The sequence below is a fragment of the Mustelus asterias genome, chromosome 12 (genome assembly GCF_964213995.1).
Source record: "Mustelus asterias chromosome 12, sMusAst1.hap1.1, whole genome shotgun sequence".
NCBI lineage: Eukaryota > Metazoa > Chordata > Chondrichthyes > Carcharhiniformes > Triakidae > Mustelus > Mustelus asterias.
This window is the reverse complement of record NC_135812.1, coordinates 14,180,922-14,208,166: the sequence shown is the minus strand read 5'-3', so window position 1 is coordinate 14,208,166 and position 27,245 is coordinate 14,180,922. Positions and strand designations below refer to the sequence as shown.

The 27,245-nt window shown below is 44.1% G+C and overlaps 1 protein-coding gene across 1 annotated transcript in view; it reads left to right on the top strand.

Annotated features, from left to right (window-relative positions):
* The window catches only part of vps53 (VPS53 subunit of GARP complex), a 293,849-nt gene that overhangs the window by 193,916 nt on the left and 72,688 nt on the right, over positions 1-27,245 (top strand). Inside the window, exons 16-18 of the mRNA XM_078224778.1 lie at positions 4,489-4,571; positions 14,397-14,475; positions 15,126-15,274. Coding sequence (XP_078080904.1) covers positions 4,489-4,571; positions 14,397-14,475; positions 15,126-15,274 — 311 coding nt within the window. The remainder of the gene's footprint in view (positions 1-4,488; positions 4,572-14,396; positions 14,476-15,125; positions 15,275-27,245) is intronic.

Sequence of the window (27,245 nt, the reverse complement as noted above, 5' to 3'; positions counted from 1 at the left end):
TATTGATTTAATTAAACACTATGCCGGGGCTCCCTGCCCGGAAGCCGACAAATACATTCTGAGGTCGTCCACCCCATCTCTTGTTTCAGTCCCCCGCCAGCAACCAAAATTCCACCTGCGGATGATCATTTTGAAGGGTTAGATTGACCAAGCCAGGTAATCTCCTGACTCGGTGAACCGGACCCGGGGATGAAAATCAGAGATTTTTAATGTCTCAGAAATATTGCAAAGCAAACCAAAGAATTGAAAACAAAGGCAAAACACTAAGGATGCTGAAAATCTGAAATTAAGAACAGAAAGTGCTAGAAATACTCAGCAGGTCTGGCAGCATCTTGGAAAGAGAAACAGGTCCGTGCCCTTTCAACAAACTTAGAAAAATGAGGAATGTGAGCAAACAAAAAGGAGGATAGGAGAAAGAAGGAAAGGGATGGTCTGTAATAGGGTGGTGACTAGGAGAGATTAAATGACAAAAGGGACTCGTGGTACAAGGCCACAAGGATTGAAATTAGGACAAGTGAAGAAACAGCGGATTTGCTTAGAGGAGGTCTGACTGGCATGATCGCACAATGGCTTATCATAGGAATCCTGCAGTGCAGAAGGAGGCCATTCAGCCCATCAGGCCTGCACTGACAACAATCCCACCCAGGCCCAATCCCCATGTATTTACCCTGCTAATCCCCCTGACACTAGGGTCAAGTTAGCATGGCTAATCCACCTAACCCACACACCTTTGGACCGTGGGAGGAAACCAGAGCACCCAGAGGAGCAGACATAGGGAGAATGTGCAAATGCCACAAGTGACCCGAGGCCAGAATTGAACCCGGGTCCCTGGCGCTGTGAGGCAGCAGTGCTAACCACTGTGTCACCGTGCCGCCCCACTTTGGAATTACTTTGAATTGCAATTACAATTGTTATATGAGCAAATGCGGCAACCATTTTATTCACAGCAATGTACCACACACAACAGTGTTAAATTATTGGTGATAGAGTGTGTTGGAGAGCTCCCTGTGCTTTGATTATTGCCGTGGATCCACAGAACATGTGGACAAGGCCTCAGTTTAATGTCGTCTCTATAGAATTGCACAACTGAAAATATGGCTCTACTTCATGGGCGGTACGGTAGCACAGTGGTTAGCACTGCTGCTTCACAGCTCCAGAGTCCTGGGTTCGATTCCCGGCTCGGGTCACTGTCTGTGTGGAGGTTGCACATTCTCCTCGTGTCTGCGTGGGTTTCCTCCGGGTGCTCCGGTTTCCTCCCACAGTCCAAAGATGTGCGGGTTAGGTTGATTGGCCAGGTTAAAAAAATTGCCCCTTAGAGTCCTGGGATGTGTAGGTTAGAGGGATTAGCGGGTAAGGTATGTGGGGGTGGGGCCTGGGTGGGATTGTGGTCGGTGCAGACTCGATGGGCCGAATGGCCTCCTTCTGCACTGTAGGGTTTCTATGATTTCTATGATTTCAGTAATACGCAGTAGTGCCAGCCTTGCTTGCATCAATATTTGGCTCCTAAATCAAATATTGCAAGTGGATACAGCTCTGTCCTGCCAATAGCAAATGCTAGCTCAATCAATAATTTAAAATCTGAGGTTGATCAATTTTTTGCTTGCCAAGGGTATAAAAGGACAAAAAGCCAAGGCAGGTGGACTGAGTTAAGGTAGAGATCAGCCACCATCTCATTGAATGGCTGCGAACAGGCTCAATGGGCCGAATGGTATACTATTATTGTTCCTATGTTCCATCCTATGTTCCAAGGAAGTAAATTGACTGGAGAATGGTTAAAAATTATTGTAACTGTAGAAGGTTTTTTTTTCCCCCTGTAATAATCATGTTTAAACAAATGAAAGTACGTTCTAAAGATTTCAAATCACGATTTGGTGATTGAGTTAATCTGCCATATGGATTTTTCAATCATTGCAGGAAATAGCCCATCTTATGTTATAAGATATAATCTGGGTAATTTAGTCAGTATGTCCTGTTCCAACTTAATGCCTGTGTTCTGTTAAAGCATTACAAGCTATATCTTAATTCAGCCGTAAATTGTTATACATAAGTAGAAATTTTGCCGTGTGTGTGTGTGGGAGTAGTTGTTTAATGAATCTGTTCCACAAATGGGGAATAATTGAGTGCAGTCCACAATGTACATATCAACTATCTACAGTGAAAAGAATCCTTTCACATTACAATAACCAGCTCCGTGATAAAAGCAAAGCAACGTAACCGCATGAAGTGCTTAACCGTTTCAGTGTACGCTAACAGATTTTGTTTTGCAAAGATGTATCCATTTGAAATAGATGTGTTCAAATACAAACATGTGGATTTTATTTCATTACATTGCACACTAGATTGGTAGCTGCATTTGAGGTTGAGAAACACGTAAATCTCCTTTGTCCCATTCAAGTTTCGAACGCAGACATTGGCTTGTCTATCTAAAGTTTTCATAATGTTGTGGATAGGATGGAGGATTCGGCGACAGGCTAGCAGAAAAATGTTAGATCACAGATCTAGCTTTGTCTGGTCACCATTGAATAATGGTGCCGTTCTGTCTGGAGACAATACACATCTCTTTAACCTGTGTTTAATGTTCCCTCCACCCACTTTATCTTTAAGACCTGGCTGGCTGTAGAGATTTGCATTCTAATTAGTATTCTGTAACTTGATGTTGTGTCTCTGTGCACTGTTGGAGAACAGATTTTCACTCCATCTGACGAAGGGGCAGCGCTCCGAAAGCTTATGGTATTTGCTACCAAATAAACCTGTTGGACTTTAACCTGGTGTTGTGAGACTTCTTACTGTACCATTGAATAATACAGCAGCAATTGCAACTGGAGCTGCTGTAAACCTTCAGTGTGTTGACTTACCTATTTACTGTATAACTTGTTTGGCAGATGTGGCCGTGTTATTGCATTCCAAATTCAGGGTAGGTTCTGTGACGATGCAAGAAATGAATGGTGGCCGAGAAACAGGGGTCTGTCTTCAATTCCTCTGCACGCTACAAATTATATAGACATTGTGTGGGTAACGGCGTGCTGGATCATAGGAATCGAGAGCTCAGCGACAGGACTGCCTTAGCTACTGAAGAATCGTAGAATCTGCAGTGCAGAAGGAGGCCATTTGGCCCATCCAGCCTGCACCAACAACAATCTCCTCCCCCCCAGGTCCCATCCCCGTAACCCCACGTATTTACCCTCCTAATCCCCCTGACACTAAGGGTCAATTTAGCATGGTCAATCAACCCAATCAGCACATCTTTGGACTGTGGGAGGAAACTGGAGCACCCGGAGGAGAACATGCAAATTGTTCACCCGAGGCCGGAATTGAACCCGAGTCCCTGGCACTCTGAGGCAGCTGTGCTAACCATTGTGCCACCGTGCCACACTTGATTGATTCATCCCATCATATCTGTTGGAAATTGCTGGTCATGATGTGGAGATGCCGGCGTTGGACTGGGGTAAACACAGTAAGAAGTTTAACAACACCAGGTTAAAGTCCAACAGGTTTATTTGGTAGCAAAAGCCACACAAGCTTTCGGAGCTGCAAGCCCCTTCTTCAGGTGAGTGGGAATTCTGTTCACAAACAGAGCATATAAAGACACAACCTCAATTTACATGAATAATGGTTGGAATGCGAATACTTACAACTAATCAAGTCTTTAAGAAACAAAACAATGTGAGTGGAGAGAGCATCAAGACAGGCTAAAAAGATGTGTATTGTCTCCAGACAAGACAGCCAGTGAAACTCTGTGGGGGTTACAGATAGTGTGACATGAACCCAATATCCCGGTTGAGGCCTTCCTCGTGTGTGCGGAACTTGGCTATCAGTTTCTGCTCAGCGACTCTGCGCCGTCGTGTGTCGCGAAGGCCGCCTTGGAGAACGCTTACCCGAATATCAGAGGCCGAATGCCCGTGACCGCTGAAGTGCTCCCCAACAGGAAGAGAACAGTCTTGCCTGGTGATTGTCGAGCGGTGTTCATTCATCAACGGATGAATTGTCTGGAGACAATACACATCTTTTTAGCCTGTCTTGATGCTCTCTCCACTCACATTGTTTTGTTTCTTAAAGACTTGATTAGTTGTAAGTATTCGCATTCCAACCATTATTCATGTAAATTGAGTCTGTGTCTTTATATGCGCTGTTTGTGAACAGAATTCCCACTCACCTGAAGAAGGGGCTTGCAGCTCCGAAAGCTTGTGTGGCTTTTGCTCCCAAATAAACCTGTTGGACTTTAACCTGGTGTTGTTAAACTTCTTACTGAAATTGCTGGCACAGTTTGGCTGTCAGTACACTTTGAAAACTAATTTGTTTTGCATGGCAGTGTGCTGACCACTGTGCCACCGCGCCGCCCGCAAGAGAGAAGATAAAACCTGTAGAATAGAAACCCAAAGACTCGCAGTGATGTTGTTGCATTTAACTTGGAGGTTTTGTTTTGCATTAAGTACTCTCTAAGTTGCATTGTTGCCTGTGTGTGATTGACATTTCTAATTTCTCCGAAAGCTTGAAGAGAAACTCAAAGAGAAGGTGGATGTAAGTCTAGTGGAAAGGATTAACTTGATGTCAGAAATGGACACCTTTAGCACGTGAGTACAAGCAATGAGAGGATTGACGAATTTACTCTTTCCACTGCACCAATTTAAAAATAAATACTTCACAATTGCAGAGGTATCCTGAGGATAAGCTGCCGGCTGACCCCGGAATCATAGAAATTGAAGGTACACAAGGAGGCTATCATTGTCACTGCCAATCGAAAAAGTGCTATCCAGCCTAATCCCACTTTGCACCTCTGGGACCGTAGCAGCTTAGATTACGGAACTTCACAGTGTCCAAGTGTTTCTTTAAATACAATGAGGCTCTCTGCCTCTATCACCCTTTCAGGTAGTGAGTTCCTGACTCCACCGCAGATGGGTGAAACTAAAGTTTCCTCAACTCTACAAATTTCTAAAAGTATATAAAAAGTGAAAGACTAGTTAAAGTAATGGTTAGTCCCTTAAAGGGTGAGATGGGAAACAAAGAAATGGCAGAGACTATGAACAATTATTTTGTGTCTGCTTTCATAGTAGAAGATAGAAAAAGCATCCCGAGAACAGTAGAAACTGAGGAGGCAAGCAGGAGGGAGGAACTTAAAATAATCACGGTCATGAGAGAAAATCTACTGGGAAAACTAATGGGAACTAAAGGCCTTTGGACCTGATAGCCTATTCAAAGAAGTGGCTGCAGGGATAGTGGATGCATTGGGTGTAGGATATTTAGAAAGCAACAATACAATCAGGCATAGTCAACATGGTTTTGTGAAAGGGAAATTGTGTTTGACAGATTGTTAGGGTTATTTAAGGCTGTAGCAAGAAGGATGGATAAAGACGTTAGATGTGGTGTATTTCAATTTCTAAAAGGCATTTAGTTAGATGCCACATAAAAGGTTACTGCACAAGATGAGAGCTCATCATGTTGGTGATATATTAGCAACAATATAGGATTGGCTAAATAACAGGAAAAGAGAGTCAAGATCAATGGGTTTTTTTCAAGTTGGCAAACTGTAGCTAGTATTGCCGCAGGGATAGGTGCTGAAGCCTCAACTATTTTATCCTCCATATTAATGACTCAGATGAAGTGACCAGCTGCATTGGAGCCAAATTTGATGATGGCACAAGGATAGGTAGAAGAGAAAGGTGTGAGGTGGGTGTGAAAAGTCCGCAAAGGGATAGAGATAGGCTAAGTGGGCAGACGTTTGGCAGATGAAGTTTAATGTGGGAAAATGTAAGGTTGTCCACTTTGACAGAGAGAATGGAAAAGCAGAATATTATTTAAAAGGAGAGAGACAGCAGAATTCTACACAGGGATCTTGACACTCTTTGTATAAGAATCACAAAGGGGCAAATTTTCCCATTCTGCCCACCACGGGAATCGTAGCGAGTGAGGGGCAGACCGTGGAAAGGTCCGTTGACCTCGGGCAGGATTTTCCGGTTTCAGAGTGAGTGCGACCGGAAAATCCTGCCCAAAGAGTCAGTATGCAGGTACAGCAACTAATTAGGAAGGGAAATGGAATGTTGACCTTTATTGCAAGGGGAGGCTTGCTACAATTGTACAAGGTATTGGTGAGACCACACCTGGAGGACTGTGGAGAGTTTTAGTCTCCTTACTTAAGGAAGGATATATTTATATTGGAAACCGATCAGGGAAGGTTCACTAGGTTGATTCCTGGAATTAAGGCTTTGTCTTATGAGGAAAGTTATGAGCAGGTTGGGCCTGCACTCATTGGTGTTTAGGAGAATGAATCATCATAGATCATCATAGAATCCCTACAGTGCAGAAGGAGGCCATTCGGCCCATCGAGTCTGCACCGACCACAATCCCACCCAGGCCCTACCCCCACATATTTACCCGCTAATCCCTCTAACCTACGCATCTCAGGACTCTAAGGGGCAATTTTTAACCTGGCCAATCAACCTAACCCGCACATCTTTGGACTGTGGGAGGAAACCGGAGCACCCGGAGAAAACCCACGCAGACACGAGGAGAATGTGCAAACTCCACACAGACAGTGACCCGACCCAGGAATCGAACCCGGGACCCTGGAGCTGTGAAGCAGCAGTGCTAACCACTGTGCTACCGTGCCGCCCTGAGTTGAAACACAGAAGATTCTGAGGGGGCTTGACAGAGTGGACGGTGAGAGAATGTTTTCCTTCATGAGGGAATGTAGAACTCGGGGACATAGTTTAAAAATAAGGGATTTCTCATTCAAGATGGAGATGAGGAGCAGTTTATTCCCTGAGGATTGTTAGTCTTTGAAATTCTTTTCCGTATAGTGCATTGGAAGCTGGGTCATTGAGTATATTCAAGACCGAGTCAGACAGATTCTTGATCAACATGAGAGTCAGGGTTTATGGGAGACAGGCAGGAAATGGAGCCAGCACCACAATCAGATCAGCCATAATCCTATTGAATTACGGAGCAGGTTCAATGGGCTGAATGGCCTACTCCTCCTCCTGTTTCTTGTGGTCTTATGATGGCTCTCCCCTCATCTTTATAGTGATTACTTTAAACCAATGCCCATGTTATTGATCTCTCTACAAAGAGAACTAGGTCCTTTCTATCCCCTTTATCATTTTATACATGTCAATTAAATCTCCCCTCAGCCTCCTCCGTTCCAAAGTAAATGACTCCAGCCTATCCACTCTTACCTCATAGCAATATTTTCCAGTCCATTAACATCCTCATCAACCTCCTCTGCACCCTTTGTAATGCAATCACATCCTTCCTGTAATGTGACCAGAACTGAATACAGCACTCTAGCTGTGGCCTAACTACTGTTTAATGCAATTCTTGTGCAACCTTCCTGCTCTTACAATCCATGCCTCGACTAATAAAGGAAAGTATCCATATGCCTTCTCAGCCCGCTGATCTACCTTCAGGGACCTGTGGACATGCGCTTCAAGATCCTTTTGCTCCATCACAACTGTCAATATTCCACCGTTTGTCGTGTATTCTTTTCCCTTATTTGGAAACCCCCCCCTTCTCCCCAATGGGCGGCACGGTGGCACAGTGATTAGTACTGCTGCCTCAGTAGTTAGCACTGCTATCTCACAGCACCAGGGACCCAGGTTCGATTCCCGGTTTGGGTCACTATCTGTGTGGACTCTGCGCGTTCTACGTGTGTCTGCTCCGGTTTTTGCTACCAAATAAACCTGTTGGACTTTAACCTGGTGTTGTTAAACTTCTTACCGGTTTCCTCCCACAGTCCAAAAGACATGCTGGTTAGGTGCACTGGCCGTGCTAAATTCTCCCTATCTGAACAGGCGCCTCCGGGGCGTGGCTACTAGGGGATTTTCACAGTAACTTCATTCCAGTGTTAACATGAGCCTACTTGTGACACTAATAAATAAACAATAAAAACTTTAGACCCTCCACAACTGCATTATCTCATGCCTCTGGATTCACCTATCTGACCATTTTCCTGCAGTCTACGGCTTTTTTCCTTCACTATGGACCACACAGCCGTAAGGCACTGCTTCACTGAGCTGTTCATCTTAGACATACTCTGAAAGTGTCAGGATTGTTTGCTTGTCGACAAGGCAGCTTGATATCGTGACCCACTTCACATTATCAAATATTACTGCACGATGAAATGCCATTGTCACTTAGTGACACCATCTCATCAGAAATGGATGTGTGGATTGTTTTTGGCTCTCCCCGTTGCCTGGGCTGAAAGATAGAGGCCCTCTAAAGCAAACAACTGATTTTTTCAGTAGACTACTTGCGGTTGTCCTTCTGGAGCAAGCTCATTCTTTGCGATGAAGCCATAGCCTATTTCAGTCAGGATGGAAAGTCCATGGATTATAATAAGATGGTGCAAAGCCACAAGTATTTCCTGCGCAGCTCTATCAGTTGGTCTGTTGTGAATGTCCATGTGCCAAAATATTTCAATCATTTGGAGTTTATGAGGTACAGTTAATTTTGCTCACTGTTGCTCTTCAGGGAGTAAATCATATGGCGCCGATCTAATGGACCCTTCAGCTTTGCCAAATAGTTTTGGTCACAAATGTCTTCTTTTAACAGAGGGCTGATACACAGTTGTTACATTTAAAGACACAAAAATATTGTGCTTGATTTGATTAGCAAGAATGGACTGCACATCATTACATACACAGACAAAATACGGTAGCGTGCGTAGACCCCTGCAATACAAATGACTGATTTAGAACTCGCTTAAGCTGTTACACCCTTAAAATAAACCACTAGTTGGTTGTTTATCAAATTCCATTAGTAAGTTGCACCACAAACTTGGTAACTAGCTATAAATAATAAACAATTTAATTTTCATCCCTTCATTTGTCGAACTTGTTTATAAAGTATTGGTAAAATCCTTGCCTGTCTAGATCAAGATGAGTTGTTGTTCTTTGGTTTATGCTCCAATGCTGCTGGTCAAATGTAAATTGTTGCTGTCCTCTCTCAGTTATCAATCTGGGTACCCTACATCGCGGTGTGTAAGTTTATTTATTAGTGTCACAAGTAGACTTACATTAACACCGCAATGAAGCTACTGTGAATATCCCCTAGTCGCCACGCTCCGGCCCCTGTTCGGATTACACGGAGGGAGAATTTAGCATGACCCAATACACCTAACCAGAATGTCTTTCGGACCGTGGGAGGAAACCAGAGCACACGGAGGAAAGCCACGCAGACGCGGGGAGAACGTGCAGACTCTGTACAGACAGTGACCCAAGCAGGGAATTGAAACCGGGTCCCTGGCACTGAGAGGCAGCAGTGCTAACCACTGTCACACCATGCCGTTGTATAAGTCAACCTTTGAAACTTCAAAAAGTCCTTCCAAAAATGGCTCAAAAACGTAAATGTCAAGTATAAAATGTAAATTGTGAGTGTTGGTGTAGGTGGCCACCATTTAATGTAAAGGAAAATCACCAGTAATTCAAATAAAATCAATGTGTCATGTTTTATTTAATGAAATAATTCTACAAGGATAGTTTAAACTGCAGTTGTAACTTTTTAAAAACTCATATTCTTCATCTTTGGCAACTGACGCAATGAGTTAAACAAATTCATCCGGAGTCATTTTGGCTATGGCATCATCGTAAGAATCCCACGTTGGATCAGATGTGACACTTTTGGTTTCATAATGATCTCACCACAGCAAATCATCTTCTCCTCCATCCATTGAGTTGGATATTCTGCATTTTTTGAATAGTCTGATGACAATTTTTGCATTAATAACTTCCCACGATTTCGAGACAAAACCACAGAAAGCAGCAAGCAGGGAGGCGTGCATATTTATACTCTTTGTTGAGGTTATTTCTCCATTAACCAGCTACCTATTTCATTCAGCGCAGGCGTGATTCAACTCATAGGGCAAGTATTGCCTTAAACATGTATTTCTGAGCTGAAAAATTGTGGTCGACTCCTGATGTGTTTATAGCCCCAAATATGCACTTCTTGAGCTGAAAGGTGTGGGGTTGACTTGTATGCCAAGTATTGGTCTAAACATGCATCTTAGCATGGAGAAAATGGAGTTGTCTTATATGACTGTTTGATGTAAACACAGTGATATGTGCAGCAAATCAAAACCATACCTGTCTGCTATAGAACTCATAAACATCCCTAGACACTACTACATGAGTCATACAGCACAGGAAAAAACCACTTGGTCCACCTTCATAGAATAGAATTCATAGAATCCCTACAGTACAGAAGGAGGCCATTCGGCCCATCAAGTCTGTACCAACCACAATCCCACCCAGGCCTTATTCCCGTAATCCCACGCATTTACCTTGCTCATCCCCCTGAAACTATGGTCAATTTAGCATGGCCAATCCACCTAACCCTCACATCTTTGGACCGTGGGAGGAAACCGGAGCACCCGGAGGAAACCCACGCAGACACGGGGGAGAACGTGTAAACTCTACACAGACAGTGACCCGAGGCCGGAATTGAACCCGGGTCCCTGGCGCTGTGAGGCAGCAGTGCTAACCACTGTGCCACCGTGCCACCCTGTGGTTGCTCTTTGAAAAAGCAACATTTTCTCCCTGCCCTCCGGGGGAAAAAACCTAACATTTTGTTTCAAATGTCGCCAGGTAAGTAAAACATAGGACTTCACTGGTGCACTTTGATTTAAATATATTCACCTCTACCTTACTTCTACTAAATTGTGTCTTCCCACCAATCTTGCTGCCGTTATTCTTCCTGATTATCTGTCACATGGCCTTGCCTGACTGGAGGATGGGGAAATTGCTCTTTTTCTGCTGTTAGGGTCCTGGACCAGAACCCCAAATTACATTAGGAAGCCAGACTAGACCCCAACAATTTTTCTATTTTGGTATAAATGTGAGGATAGGATGCTTCAGTCCAAGAGTAATTCCACTGACAAATTAGGGATATTTTATAGTAAAACTAAACTTTATTTAATAACAGTGTTTAGCTATAACTCTAACAAATGAAGCAGCTTAACTATTATCTGTTTGAACAGTATTTGAACTCTAATTTCTACTTATCACTGCTTCCAAATAAGCAATATTCTTCATACATGCTCAAAAACCACTTTAACTACATTTAGCAACCATAACTATACCTGCTATGAGGAGTGTAGTCGATCTGAAAATTTCAGAGATTTTATGGAGAGAGCAACTTGCAGACCTCTGTCTTTAAACAAACCTCCGTAAGATCTGAAAGCTGTTTTTTTTTTCTCTGCTACAGACCAAGCTCCTCCCATTAACCACATTATCACATGACCCTACATACCTAAACCCACCTTCCATTCCCTTGATCAAAGGGCCTTTCCTTTTGGTAAGCAAAAAATCATTAACTCTCTCCTAAGTAAACACTGTATGGCTAAAATGAGTAATTATCAAGCTTTCCCAGCATTCCTACCAGACATACCAACTGCCTGGAGAAAAAGCTGAACTTTAAAACAGTCTCCTTAAACATAAAAAATAAATATATCTATAGCAACTACTGTCATCACACTGCCTTTAACTCTGTACTTTAGTTGTTGTTTACTGTTAGTAGAAGCAAGATTATTGCTATCAGCAAAGGCAGTTTGTCCTTGTCTATGCTTTAAAGCATTGGGAAACTCTATCGACGTATAGTGTGCTGGCCTTTATCAATCGAGGGATTGAGTTTAGGAGTCCGGGGATAATGATGCAGCTATATAAGACCCTCGTCAGACCCCACTTGGAGTACTGTGCTCAGTTCTGGTTGCCTCATTACAGGAAGGATGTGGAAAAGATTGAAAGGGTGCAGAGGAGATTTACAAGGATGTTGCCTGGATTGAGTGGCATGCCTTATGAGGATAGGCTGAGGAATCTCGGTCTTTTCTCCTTGGAGAGACGTAGGATGAGAGGAGACCTAATAGAGGTATATAAGATGTTGAGAGGCATAGATCGGGTGGACTCCCAGAGGCTTTTTCCCAGGGTGGAAATGGCTGCTACGAGAGGACACAGGTTTAAGGTGCTGGGGGGTAGGTACAGGGGAAATGTTAGGGGCACATTTTTCACACACAGGGTGGTGGGCGAGTGGAATCGGCTGCCATCAGTGGTGGTGGAGGCAAACTCAATAGGGTCTTTTAAGAGACTCCTGGATGAGTACATGGGACTTAATAGGATGGAGGGTTATAGGTAGGCCTAAAAGGTAGGGATATGTTCGGCACAACTTGTGGGGCCGAAGGGCCTGTTTTGTGCTATAGTTTTCTAAAAGAACATTCTTCCAATTTTGAATCTGTTTTGAGGTAACTTAGGTTTTTCAAGTATATCGTCATCTGATTTGATGGTGTTTACATGGCAGAATAAAAGCATGTTTTCAAAGTAAAGTAAAAAAGTTCATTTATCAGTCACAAGTAAGGCTTACATTAACACTGCAGTGAAGTTACGATGGAAGTGTTTCCTGATCACTTTGTAAGAAAGCCCTGTTGATGTGAAATCCTGTGTCCACTTCTTAACTTGTGTTCAACCACTTTTTATCACTGCATTTGCATCAAACTTCATCAGTGATTCATCTATAAATCAATACTGATTGATTGCCTATAGATTTTCTCCTGCCTTCAAATTGTTACATTAGACTAGTAAAGCTGTCTAAGCAGAACAGTTTTACTACATCGGGACGCACTGGCCAAGCAGTAGATAACACGGGAAGCTTCAGAATTGCATAAAAATTTATGAAATTAGATGAGAGAATTAATTGCCACAAAATTGAATGCTTGACAATGGAACAAGGAGGCATGATCTTAAAATCTGAGCCAGGCCAATCAGGTGTGAAATCTCGAAACATTTTTCACACCAAGGATGCTGGAAGTCTGGAACTCATTTCCACCCCCACCCACACACACGCACACACATGCACTGTGGATGTAATAGAATGGATGATTATAGAAAGGATATTATTGAACTAGAAAGAGTGCAGAAAAGATTTACTAGGATGCTACCGGGACTTGATGTTTTGGGTTATAAGGAGAGGCTGGATAGACTGGGACTTCTTTCTCTGGAGCGTAGGAGGCTGAGGGGTGATCTTATAGAGGACTATAAAATAATGAGGGATATAGATCAGCTAGATAGTCAATATCTTTTCCCAAAGGTAGGGGAATCTAAAGCTAGAGGGTATAGGTTTAAGGTGAGAGGGGAGAGATACAAAAGTGTCCAGAGGGGCAATTCTTTTACACAGAGGGTGGTGAATGTCTGGAACAAGCTGCCAGAGGTAGTAGTAGAGGCGGGTACAATTTTGTCTTTTAAAAAGCCTTTAGACAGTTACATGGGTAAGATAGGTATAGAGGGATATGGGCCAAACACGGGCAATTGGGACTAGCTTAGGGGTTAAAAAAAGGGGCAGCATGGACAAGTTGAGTTAAAGGGCCTGTTTCCATGCTGCAAAACCTCTATGACTAAGTTCAATTGAAATTTTTAAAACTGAGCTTGATATATTTTTAATTAAAGGAATCTAGGGATATGAGGAAAAGATGACTAAATGGAGTTGATACATTGATTCGCCATGATATACTGAATGGCAGATCAGGCTCAAGAAATGTCATTCAAAATGTGTTTCTTTCTCTATTCTGTATGTAAGATGTGATAAGAGGGTGAAAGGCCAGCAGGTTGGGCGATAGCAACTCTTTCTGTGCTGTTAACTGCCTCCCAATACCTCACCCCACACCTTTAGTCTTTGAAAACGCCAAGATCCCATGGGCACTTTTGTCCCCAAGTTCAAGATAGAGACAGGAATTCTCCCATCCCGTGCGCCACTGGAATTTTAGCGGGCGGGTTGCAGACGATGTGAAACCCCATTGACGGTCGAGCGGGTATTTCCGGCTTTTAGATCAGCACAGCCGGAGAATTCCACCCAGATAATCCACAATACTGCTGCCCTATTCCTCCAATGCCCTAATTTACGCCCCCCCCCCCCCTCCAATACTGGAGCTTCCCCATCTGCTGCTCACCCAGCTTTGCTGTCCATTGCAATGAGCGCTATACAGTAAGGTTAATTTCATGGTCTCAGGAATTGTGCTTCCTTCAAGTCCAACAGCTGCAAGTTGTAAAATGAAATTTAGAATACTAAGACTTACTTAGGCAATATTTAGAAATCTGAAGCTGAAAATTATAACCCTAAAACCGTGTATAAATGCATAACTAAATTGTCCTTTTGCAACTTCAAAGAAAATTTATGAGTGGGATTTTCCTGCCATGTCCGCCCTGAAACCAGAAAATCTCGCCCAAGGTCCATGGTCCGCCCCTTGCCCGCTTCAATTCCCATGGCAGGCAGAATGAGAAAATTCGCCCCAATGTTAACAAGCACGCAAGCTATATTAACCAGGATTGGTTTAATTTCTAAAGAATGTTCCATTTAAGGGAAAGTAGGTTGTTTTATGTGTTACTACATTGTGTTTAATGATGTTCTCCTATCTTGTGTTGCAGTGTGATTTCCAATAGTATCCAGTTGTTAGTTCAGGACTTGGATGCAGCCTGTGATCCTGCACTGACCGCCATGAGTAAAGTAAGTGCAGCATCTTGGCACTGTAGTTCCCATCACACATCTATTGGATGTTGTTAATTCTGAAGAGCCAATGTACGGTGATTCTGTGGTCTGTTTTAGAGTTTATTTATTAGTGCCATAAGTCAGCTTACATTAACACTGCAATGAAGTTACTGTGAAAGTCCCCAAGTCGCCACACTCCGGCGCCGGTTCGAGTACACTGAGGGACAATTTAGCATGCCTAATGCACCGAACCAGCACGTCTTTCAGACTGAGGGAGGAAACCAGAGCACCCGGAGGAAAGTCACGCAGACACGGGGAGAATGTACAAACTCCACACAGCCAGTGATCCAAGGCCGGAATTGAATCCAGGTCCCTGGCGCTGAGAGACAGCAGTGCTAACCACTGGGCCACCCTTTATTGATTCATCCCATTTTATCTATTGAAAATTGCTGGCACAATTTGGCTGCCAGTACGCTAATTTGCTTCGCAAAGCAGCGTGCTGTTATATTAATGCAAGTGTCAGTTTTATTTAATGTTTCACAGATGAAATAGCAATTCTAACTAAATTATTGAGGCAAATATTTCCACTAGCTAATCTAGCTGTTTATGCTTTTGGTTGTTAATTTTTTTTTTTAAATGTAGAAATTTATGCAGTGCCTTCCTCCTAGATGCCATGGCAAAATGTGGAACACGTCGGTGATCAGAGTCCTTATGTCACATCCATAATCCTCCATATCAAACAGAACGTGCCCATCATCCGAGATAACCTTGCTTCCACTCGCAAGTACTTCACACAGTTCTGCATCAAATTTGTCAAGTAAGTATTCGGTACAGACTTGGAAGGCCGAAGGGCCTGTTCCTGTGCTGTTAATATTCACATCTTCAGCCACAGGTGGTGAATCTGTGGAACTCATTGCCACAAAGGGCTGTGGAGGCCAGGTCATTGAGTGTCTTTAAGACCAAGATAGATCGGGTTCTTGATCAATAAGGGGATCAAGGGTCACAGGGAGAAGGCGAGAGAATGGAAATAAGAATCATATCAGCTATGATTGAATGGCGGAGCAGACTCGATGGGCCAAATGGCCTAATTCTGCTCCTATATCTTATGGTCTTGGCTGCAAGGTGTTTTTTCTCAGAGGCAATCTTGAGGTTATGTTAAGCAGAGCCATTACAATGTAGTGAATAAATGAAGCCATATTTTTTTTAATTGCATGGGATTCAGGGATTTTACAGGGCTTTCGGGAGCCTCTGCTATGTGATTCCCATGAAAATCAGTGCCTTTGATACAGAATGTCTCTGGAATAACTGGTGTGGGAAAGGAAATTTAATTGAAATATATTTGTACAAGATGAAAATGAAAAGAGGGAACAGATTTACTTATTGTGTGTTTTACAATAATGCACGCTCAGCATCTCATTCTTTTACCGAAATAATGCGATTTCAGCATTTATTTATTAATTGGAATGAAACTCAACACTTGCTTCACAATTGCAGTGTTTATTGCGAGCACTCTGTGGTGGTTTGTGTCTTAGTTGCTGGTAAATTGTAGCTGCATCATTAATCTTGAACAGTTCAGGAAACACCTGTCTGTTTAAGTGATTCAAATAGCTAATCCCAGATTAATTTCACCATTGTACCAGAGTCAGTTATGTTAATTCAGTGCAAAAACTGATATATGGCAAGGGTGAGGTAATTACATTCACTGTGAAATCCCATCTGTTTGCTTAAGTGTTGTAAGAAGTCATGTCTGTGTCGATATGCGCGATCTTCTTGCAGATCCTCTCCACTTGGAGCCGGCAGTTTGCGGTGTCGATGGTAGTCATGGTGTCCAATGCCGGCATCTCCACATCATGCTTAAGTGTTGCTCATAGGGACTGATTGGGTGTTCAAGCTGAATAACTTGTGTTTATGGTCATAGAGGTTTACAGCATGGAAACAGGCCCTTCGGCCCAACTTGTCCATGCCGCTCTTTTTTTTTAAACCACTAAGCTAGTCTCAATTGCCCGCGTTTGACCCATATCCCTTTATACCCATCCTACCCATGTAACTGTCTAAATGCTTTTTAAAAGACAAAATTGTGCCCGCCTCTACTACTACCTCTGACAGCTTGTTCCAGACACTCACCACCCTCTGAACCCTTTTGCATCTCTCCCCTCACCTTAAATCTATGCCCTCCTGTTTTAGACTCTCCTACCTTTGGAATAAAATGTTGACTATCTAGCTGATCTGCGCCCCTCAGTATTTTATAGATTTTTTTAGCTTAACATTTTACTCAGCTAAGTGAGCAAATGAAGCGGTATTTTTGGAAGGGTTCACATTATATTGTTAATGCAAATTCTCTTGCCTTTGAGGTCAGTGTTTTCTCAGTAAAAACCACCAGAAAATTATCTGAAGAGGAGTCATGTGGACTTGAAACGTTAACTCTGTTTCTCCATGGATTCTACCAGACCTGCTGAGTTTCTCCAGCATTCTCTATTTTTATTTCAGATTTCCAGCATCCTCAGTATTTTGTTTTTATTATACCACCAGAAAATGTGTTCACTGGCCATTCATCTCATCCCATTGCTATGCGTCTTGTGCGGCATTTCCTCGAGTAATAGTGACTCAGGCAAAGCACTTTGAGTTTCGAAACACAATATAAATCCATGTTCATTTAATTCTACTAATGAGCAGAGAACTGGGTTGTATTTCAAGGAGTGTTGAATTTTTCTAGGATAGGCAGGACAACATATGTCGTCCCCCACGCTGACACTATAGTTAAGAAGGCCCACCAACGCCTCTACTTTCTCAGAAGACTAAGGAAATTTGGCATGTCAGCTACAACTCTCACCAACTTTTACAGATGCACCATAGAAAGCATCCTTTCTGGTTGTATCACAGCTTGGTATGGCTCCTGCTCTGCCCAAGGCCACAAGGAACTACAAAAGGACGTGAATGTAGCCCAATCCATCACGTAAACCAGCCTCCCATCCATTGACTCTATCTGCACTTCCCGCTGCCTCGGCAAAGCAGCCAGCATAATTAAGGACCCCACGCACCCCGGACATTCTCTCTTCCACCTTCTTCCTTCGGGAAAAAAATACAAAAGTCTGAGGTCACATATCAACCGACTCGAGAACAGCTTCTACCCTGCTGTTGTCAGACTTTTGAATGGACTTATCTTGTATTAAGTTGATCTTTCTCTACACCCTAGCTATGACTGTAACACTACATTCTGCACCCTCTTGTTTCCTCCTTTATGAACGGTATGCTTTGTCTGTATAGCACGCAAGAAACGATACTTTTCATTATGTTAATACATGTGACAATAATAAATCAAATCAAATCAAAATCAAATCAAACATAGGCTGGTTAGGTGGGAAGAATTGTGGCAAATGGAATTTAACCCTGAAAAGTGAGAGAGCTTTTGGGAGGATGAACAAGCCAAAGGAATATACAATGAATGGTTGGATCCTGGGAATCGTAGAATCCTTACAGTGCAGAAGGAGGCCATTCAGCCCATTGAGTCTCCTCCGACTCTCTGGCAGAGTATTTTACCCAGGCCCACCACTTCGCTCCATCCCCTTGACCCCGCGTAATTACCATGGCTAATCCACCTAATCTGCACATCATTTGGAGTGTGGGAGGAAACCGGAGCACCCGGGAGGAAAACCACACAGACACGGGGAGAACGTGCAAACTCCACACAGACAGTGACCGAAGCCGGGAATCGAACCCAGGTCCCAGGCGCTGTGAGGCACCAGTGCCACCATGCCGCACCAGTACACAAAGTACAGAGGATCAGCGAGCCCTTGGTGTGCGTGTCCACAGATCTCTGAAGACCACAGGACAGGTAGATAAGGTGGTTAAGATGGCATAAGGGATACCTGTCTTTATTAATCGAAGTATTGTATATAAGAGCAGGAAGGTTATGATGGAGCTGTATAAAATGCTGGTTAGGCTACAGCTAGAGTACTGCATGCAGTTCTGGTCGCCACACTACAGGAAGGAAGTGATTGCACTGGAGAGGGTGCAGAGAAGATTCACCAGGATGTTGCCTGAGCTGGAGCATTTCAACTATCAAGAGAGACTGGATAGACTGTGGTTGTTTTCCTTGGAGCAGAGAAGGCTGAGGGGGGACCTGACTGAGGTGTATAAAATAGAGAGGCATAGATAGGGTGAATAGGAAGGAACCTTTCCCCTAAAAAGGGGCGGCACGGTAGCACAGTGGTTAGCACTGCTGCTTCACAGTGCCAGAGACCCGGGTTCAATTCCCGGCTTGGGTGACTGTGTGGAGTTTGCATGTTCTCCCCATGTCTGCATGGGTTTCCTCCGAGTGCTCTGGTTTCCTCACATTCTGAAAGACGTGCAAGTTAGGTACATTGACACAAACAGGTGTGGGACTGTCCGACATGGGGATTTTCACAGTAACTTCATTGCAGTGTTAATGTAAGCCTTACTTGTGACTAATAAATAAACTTTTTAACTTTAACTTTTACTTCAGCAGAGGGGTCAATAACCAGGGGGCATAGTTTTACGTTAAGGGGCAGGAATTTTATAGGAGATTTGAGGAAAAACATTTTCACCAGAGGGTTTAAGTTTATTTATTAGTGTCACAAGTAGGCTTACATTAACATTGCAATGAAGTCACTGCGAAACTCCCCTAGTCTCCACACTCCGGCACCTGTTCAGGTACAGTGAGGGAGAACTTAGCACGGCCAATGCACCTAACCACCCTGTCTTTCAGACTGTGGGAGGAAACCCACGTTGACACGGGGAGAATGTGCAAACTCCACACAGACAGTGACCCAAGCCGGGAATTGAACCCAGGTCCCTGGGTGAGGCAGCAGTGCTAACCACTGTGCTGCCCTTGGCGAAGTGCTGGGTGTTTGTTCCAGTGGGCTTGGTTACTTTTGGAGAGTCAGTGCAGATTCAATGGGCTAAATGACCTCCCTCCACAGTGTAGGGATGATATGATTCTCCCTCTATCAACACCACTGAAAACAGATTAGTCATCATCGCATTGCTGTGGTAGGCTGGTAGGAATGTGGAACTCACTACCTGAAAGGGTGGTAGAGGCGGGAACCCTCACGACATTTAAGAAGTATTTAGAAGAGCATTTGAAATGCCATTGCACACAAGGCTTACGGACCAAGTGCTGGAAATGGGATTAGAATAGATAGGTGCTTGATGGCCGGCGCAGACACGATGGGCCGAAGGGTCTCTTTCTATGATGTAAAATGACTCCGTGTCTTGAGTGGGTGGATTCTATGTCTTAATTTCGATTGACAAAATTTAAAGGAATCTTTTGGAAAGATATAAATGAGCAAAGTTCTTTTTTTAAACCAGACGAATCTCAGATTAAAAGTAAAAAGCTCTGTTGAAGAATTGCAGTGGATTCAAAAAGAAGTGATCTGGTTGCGAATTTTGAAGCTGTCAGCAATTGATCGGCCCAGCCAAGACTAGGTTCCCTGGGGAACTGTTAAGAACAAGAAAGAACTATTGAAGCAACTGCCCAGTAGCTACTGTTTGAATCATTTTATGGCTGCCGACCAGTCCAGTTTAAACTGCTTGCTTTATAACAGCAAGTACTTGTTACGTTAAGCATCTCCTGTGTATACAGTGCGCTCTGTTCAGAGTGAAACTGATTTTATACCAGATGTGCGGTTGGAAATGCGGAAATATTTTTCATATTTTCATACTTAGGAGATCACCCGTTATTCAGCTGGATCGATTCACACTGTTTTCTCAGTTTTGGCTGCATTCAGTGATGTTCAAGGTTCTGTGAATATAATCTTACTTGGTAGCAAATGACAATCGCAACAAGCCTGTTGGAGACCAATATGTCCCCTATCCCATGTGTGCTCTCTGTGTTTTACCATGGGGATGTGTGTATTCCTTCTGTTTACATATCCTACTTGGCTAATTTACTGCACTGAATCACTCTAAAGTAAAGTTAAAGTTTATTTATTAGTCACAAGTAAGGCTTACATTAACAGTGCAATGGAGTTACTGTGAAATTCCCCCAGCCGCCACGCTCTGGCGCCTGTTCAGGTCAATGCACCTAACCAGCATGTCTTTCAGACTGTGGGAGGAAACCGGAGGAAACCCACACAGACACGGGGAGAATGTGCAAATTCCACACAGATAGTCACCTGAGCCGGGAATCGAACCTGGGTCCCTGGTGCTGTGAGGCAGTAGTGCTAACCACTGTGTCACCGTGCCGCCCACTCAATTTTCAATTAATGGTCGATGTTGTATTATTTTAATTGTCTCTGTCGGTTTTATTTGCAGGTGCCCCCGAAATTTAGAGGTTCAAATCTTTTTAATGCTATTTGGGAATGTATTATACCTTGATTTTCTGCTGTCCCGATTATCGATCAGAATCTTCTTGGCACAAAACCCTGAAATTATATACTATTGCTTTGTTGTTTGTATTATATTTTATCTGTCTTCACCTGTCATCTACCAAACTTCAATGTCAGATCAATATCACGTTAACCGATCTCAATTACACTAACCATGGGCTGCTACGTTTGCTCTCACCACCCCTGGTCTAAGGAGGGGAAAATTTGGGATCCCATCCCTGATTGATGGCTAATTGCTGGATAATGATGCTGGGTCAGGAAAGACTTAATTGGCGTGCCCTGTGTCCGGGTCAGTCGTTCGGAGTGGCCACTTGGATAAGGTTCTAGTGGTGGAATTGGTGTTCAGCTGAGGATTTGATTTGCTTTGTTATTGTCACATGTACTGAGATACAATGAGAAGTATTGTTTCTTGCGCGCTATACAGACAAAACATACCGTTCATAGAGTACACAGGGGAGAGGGCAGCACGGTGACACAGCGGTTTACACTGCTGTCTCACAGCGCCAGGGACCCAGGTTTAATTCTGGAGTCAGGTGACTGTGTGGAGTTTGCACATTCTCCTCGTGTCTGCGTGGGTTTCCACCGGGTGCTCCGGTTTCCCCCCTCAATCCAAAGATGTGCAGGTTTGGTTGATTGACCATGCTAAATTAACCCTTAGTGAGTAGGTTAGATTGATCAGCCATGGTAAATGCGTGAATACACATGGGATAGGTGCCACTGAGAGGATGTGTGTTCGTAAAGGTGCAACTAAGGGATCAGTGTATGGAGCTACCGTTGTATGTAGCCAAGGGTAACTAACCTGCCCTGTTTGGACACACCTGACTGCAGAAAATAAAATTAAACTGGAGCGTGCTAAACAAACTCGCGGATTCAAAAGTTACAGGATGTCCGAGAGAGATGTAAGGATCTAATCAAAGGGAGCCTGGGTGAGATGAAAGGGGTTGAGATAAAGATTCAGCTTAAGTCAGAGGCTCATCCAAGAAACCTACAGGCAGTTCCGGTGCCATACGTGATTAGGCCAAAGGTAGAAGCCGAATTAGAACATCTGTTGAGCATTGGGGCACTGGAAGCTGTCTCGACCAACGATTGGGCCACCCCTGTTGTGCCAGTTTTGAAGACTGATGGCACAGTGATAAACTGTGGGGACTTTAAGGTAACCGTAAACCCAGCACTGTGTGCTGACCCATACCCACTTCCTCTGATTGAGGACTTGTTTGGTGGATTGGCAGGAGAGAATACATTTTCAAAGACGGACTATCTTCAGCCTATTTTCAAATGGGAGTTGCAGAAGAGTCCCAACCATCTCTGACGATCATAACTCTTTGGGGGCTTTTCCTTTATAAGCGTCTTCCATCGACATTACGTCGGCACCAGCCCTTTTCCAAAGGGCAATGGACCAAATTCTCAGTGGGAACCAATGTTACCTGGACGACGTTTTGATGGGCTCCACCGAGGAAGAACCTTGACGAGACCCTCAGAAGCCTGCAGGTGAAGAAAGAGAAATGCAAATTCTTTAAGGGTTGGATTGAATACCTGGGCCACCTCACTGCTAGTGAGGGACTGCACAAGACACCCAAGAGGAGCCATGTGGCAACGGGACAGTCGTCCAGGTAAAATCGTCCTCCAGTTAGATTGATTATGTCTATGTAGACTTTTTAAAAGACATTGACATTCCCATTCACATGATGCTCATGTTTTTGTATATAGTTGAATTGTGTATTTAGTTAATTGTGTTAATGTATATATGTTATATGGAGGGTTTTGAAATAAGAGGGGAAGAGTGTTTTATATATATATTGGGGGCATGCCCCTTTAAGAGATAGGGTCACTTCGTAGAATCATAGAATCCTACAGTGCAGAAGGAGGCCATTCGGCCCATTGAGTCTACACCAATTCTCTGAAAGGCCCATTGCCCCGCCGTAACCCCGCATATTTACAATGGTTAATCCCCTTAACCTATACATCTTGGGACACTAACCGGCAATTTAGCATGGCCAATCCACCTAACCTGCACATCTTTGGAGTGTTGGAGGAAGCCAGAGCACCTGCAGGAAGCCCACGCAGACACGGGGAGAATATGCAAACTCCCAACAGTCACCCCAGGCCGGAATTGAACTTGGGTCCCTGGCGCTGTGAGGCAGCAGTGCTAACCATTGTGTCACCATGTCGTCCTTGAGCAGTTCTCTCACTTGGCCTCTCTTGCTCACACTTGCATCCACAAGCTCCACCCAAATCGTGCTTACCGCACCCTATTCCGCGTGTTGTAGTTCATGATGTTGTCCCCTCTACCCCAACCCTTGACCTATGGCTCATCCATGCGTCCGGTCTCACATTCCCACTTTTGGCCCCTTTCTTGTCCTCACCTTCCACTTTACCAGCCTCCGTATTCAACGGTGCTGTAAAATACAAGGCTATGGGCTGGGTGCAAGAAGGTGGGATTAGAAAGGGCACCTGGTTGTCCTCAGGCTGGCATGGACAAGATGAGCCGAATTTACGCCTTCTGTGCTGTAACTTATCTCTGGATCACCCTCTGCTATCCCCATTGTGATGCAACCACCAAAAACATCTCAGAGAACAAAGTAAAGTTAGGAACAGGAACAGGCCCTTCAGTGCACCAATACTGTGTGCAGTATTGGTCCCCTTATTTGCGAAAGGATATATTGGCCTTGGAGGGAGTGCAGAGAAGGTTCACCAGGTTGATACCAGAGATGAGGGGTGTTGACTATGAGGAGAGACTGGGCAGATTGGCTTTGTACTCGTTGGAATTTAGAAGGCTGTGGGGGGATCTTAGAGAGACCTATAAGATAATGAAGGGGCTGGATAGGGTAGAGGTGGAGAGATTCTTTCCACTTAGAAAGGAAACTAGAACTAGAGGGCACAGCCTCAAAATAAAGGGAGGTCAGTTTAGGACAGAGTTGAGGAGGAACTTCTTCTCTCAGAGGGTGGTGAATCTCTGGAATTCTCTGCCCACTGAAGTGGTGGAGGCTACCTCGTTGAATATGTTTAAATCACGGATAGATGGATTCCTGATCGGTAAGGGAATTAGGGGTTATAGGGATCAGGCGGGTAAGTGGAACTGATCCACTTCAGATCAGTCATGATCTTATTGAATGGCGAGGCAGGCTCGAGGGGCTAGATGGCCTACTCCTGCTCCTATTTCTTATGTTCTTATGTTCAGCCCTCCAAGCCTGCGCTGATCATGATGCCTGCCTAAACTAAAACCGTATGCACTTATGGAGTCCGTATCCTTCCATTCCCATCCTATTTATGTATCCGTCTAGTTGCCCCTTAAATGACGCTATCATACCTGCTCCCACCCACCTCCCCAGGGAGGCGCATTCCAGACATTCACCACCCTCTGTGTAAAAAAAAAACTTGCCTCGCACATCTCCTCTAAACATTTCCCCACATACCTTAAACCTATGTTCCCCAGGACTTGACTTTTCTACCCTAGGAGAGAGCATCTGACTATCCACTCTGTCCATGCCACTCATAATCTTGTAAACCTCTTATCAGGTCACCCCTCAACCACCGTCATTCCAGTGAGAACAAACCGAGTTTATCCAACCGCTCCTCATAGGGGCATCTCATGCCACTTTTCGGCATTTCAAAGTGGGTGTTCCCTTTGTGAGACCCTGGTCCACTCCTCAATCAGCCCCAACTCCCCAGCCCTTCTCACGGTACTTTCCTGAGCAAGTGCAAGAGATGCAACACCCGCTCTTTTACCTTCCCCACTTCCCACTGTCCAGGGCCCCAAATATTCCTTCCAAGTCAAACAGTGATTTACAGTTTAGTATGCTAAGCTGACAACTCATGATGCAGTCCCCTCTACACTAGAGCGATCAAATGCAGATAAGCTGACTGCTTTGCAGAACGTCTCCATTTATTCCGCAAGCGCAGCCTGGTGGCACAATGGTAGCATGCTGCCTCACCACACCAGGGACCAGATTTTGATTCTTGGCTTGGGTCACTGTCCGTGAGGAGTCTGCACGTGCTCCCCGTGTCTGCTTGGGTCTCCTCCAGGTGCTCCAGTTTCCTCCCACAGAATGAAAGACGTGCTGGTTAATTGCCTACTTGTGACTAATAAATAAACTTTAAGTGTGACACTGAGTTTCTGGTAGCTTTTGATTCTCCTCCTCCTTTGACCCCTCTTCTACATTGTTCCAGTGAAGCTCAACATACAATCGGGGAACAGTTTAAGCTTATGTTTAAGTTTATTTATCTGCCTTGGATAAATTTAAAGACCCAGCCCCCACTACTTTCTGGAGAAGAGAATTCCACAGACCAGTGAAACACTCTTTCATGTTGTCGTTTCCTTGTTTTCCATTGTGTCTCATTTTGTTTTTGCTGCTAGTTATTTATCTCATTCTTTCCTTAGCACTGCTGCCTCACAGCGCCAGGGGTGCGGGTTCGATTCCCGGCTCGGGTCACTAACTGTGCGGAGTCTGCATGTTCTCCCCGTGTCTGCGTGGGTTTCCTCCGGGTGCTCCGGTTTCCTCCCACAGTCCGAAAGACATGCTGGTTAGGTTGCATTGGCCGTGCTAAATTCTCCCTCAGTGTACCTGAACAGGAGTGTGGTGACTAGGGGATTTTCACAGTAACTTCAATGCAATGTTAATGTAAGCCTACTTGTGACACTAATAAATAAAAAAAATACAATGCAGACACTTTCACTTGGGCCTCCATTATAGTGGACAGGGTGTCCAGCCATAGGGAAAATTATTGCCATGCCTAATCCAGTTAGAGCTGATTTTCAGTAGGTAGAATAAACTTCCCAATGAGAGTTTTGGAAGCGCAAATCATGGAATCATTTAAAAAGAAATTGGATGCTACAGTCGAGAGGAAGTGGGGTAGGGAGTTGTTGGTGTTTAGAGGGATTATGAACTCTTTGGATGGATGAGCGATGCTGGGCCTTCCTCATCAATGACCATCTTATGACCTTTCATGTTCCCCAGGCGCAGGAACTCCACCTGAAGCGATTGAGGCCAATTTTAATACGCCTAATCCTGTCCCAGCTGAGATAAACTTAATCCTGCATGGGTTGGGAATCGAACCTGGGACCTCTGGTGAGACAGAAACTTAATCTCTGAGCTCACGAGAGGTCATAAATTTCTATCTTTATTGAAAAGCTAAAATTTTAATGTGAACACTGCTCTTCATTAGTCACTTCTTTCCATTTTGTGTTTGCCAGCTGGTACCACAAAGCAGACAATTTATGTACAAGTTTTAGCATAGTCTTCAGTTCAGAGCTGTTTAAAAATAGCATGCGCCAGATGGAACTGATATGGTGTCAGACCATGTACGTATGGTATGGTTCTTCAGCAAGCTTAGTTGTTGCCTTGCCAAGTTCTTGAAGATAAGTTTCCCAAATAATAGCCTGGATTATGTTCTTTTCAAAGGCTTTTACATATCGGAATGTGGCTTGGCATGCTTGTTCCAAGGGCAGGTGGTTCAGGCTTGTCCCAGACACTTTGTGGTTCTGCTCAGGCATGTGTCAGTTATTGTACTTCAGCCTCACAGCTGACATAAGCTGAAATTGTAGCTTTAGATTTTCTTCCCCTCAATTTCCCTACCTGAATAATGTGCTTCCTCCAGCTTGAAATGAGTGTAGGTCGGTCACTAACAGATGGCGGTGGGTTATTGTGCCATATCTGTACATGTGTTGGCTATTTGAGCAGCTGGATCTTTTAAATTGTGGGCAAAACTATTGAAACATTTTTTTTTAATAAAGACATCCTAGTTTGTAGACCACTTTCAGCGACGAGAGAACTCCCAATGCCAGGACTTTGAGCTCAGTTTAGGTTGACTTATCCACACAGTATTAAGTGAGTGGTGTGTTGTCAGAGATTCTGGGCGGGTTTATCCAGCCGCGCTCACCCCTAAACCAGACAATCCCGCCCGAGGTCCACAGACCTTTGCATGGTTCGCCCCCTGCCCGCTACCATTCCCGTGGCGGGCACGAAGAAAAGATTCCTCCCTCAGTTTCTTTTTTTAAAGTTCATTTATTAGTGTCACAAATGGCTTACATTAACACTGCGATGAAGTTACTGTGAAAATCCCCTAGTCGCCACACTCCGGCGCAGAGAGTTATGGTCTCTTCGGTAATATTATTAAGGTTTCAATTAATTCCTGTTCAGCCGCTATGCTGAAACCAAATTGCCTTTAGGAAAACCGGAACAGTTGGATGGCCTCATAGCATAGAGGCCAGGCACTTGTTTCATTCCTCCGTAGATGTTTCTAGACGCAGGCCAGAGCTGTAATGAGCCATTGTTGAAGGAAAGAGGAAAATGAGTGAAACTCAATCCACTTTGTCCCATAGAAATGTTCTGCGTGCACAATAAACCCGAAATTACAAGATGCTCTCTGTCTCGTGGGGTTCCCCAGTGGGAAGCTGAGAGATTTGGATGGAAAGTCAGACTTGTGAGTTCTTGCTGCAATAAA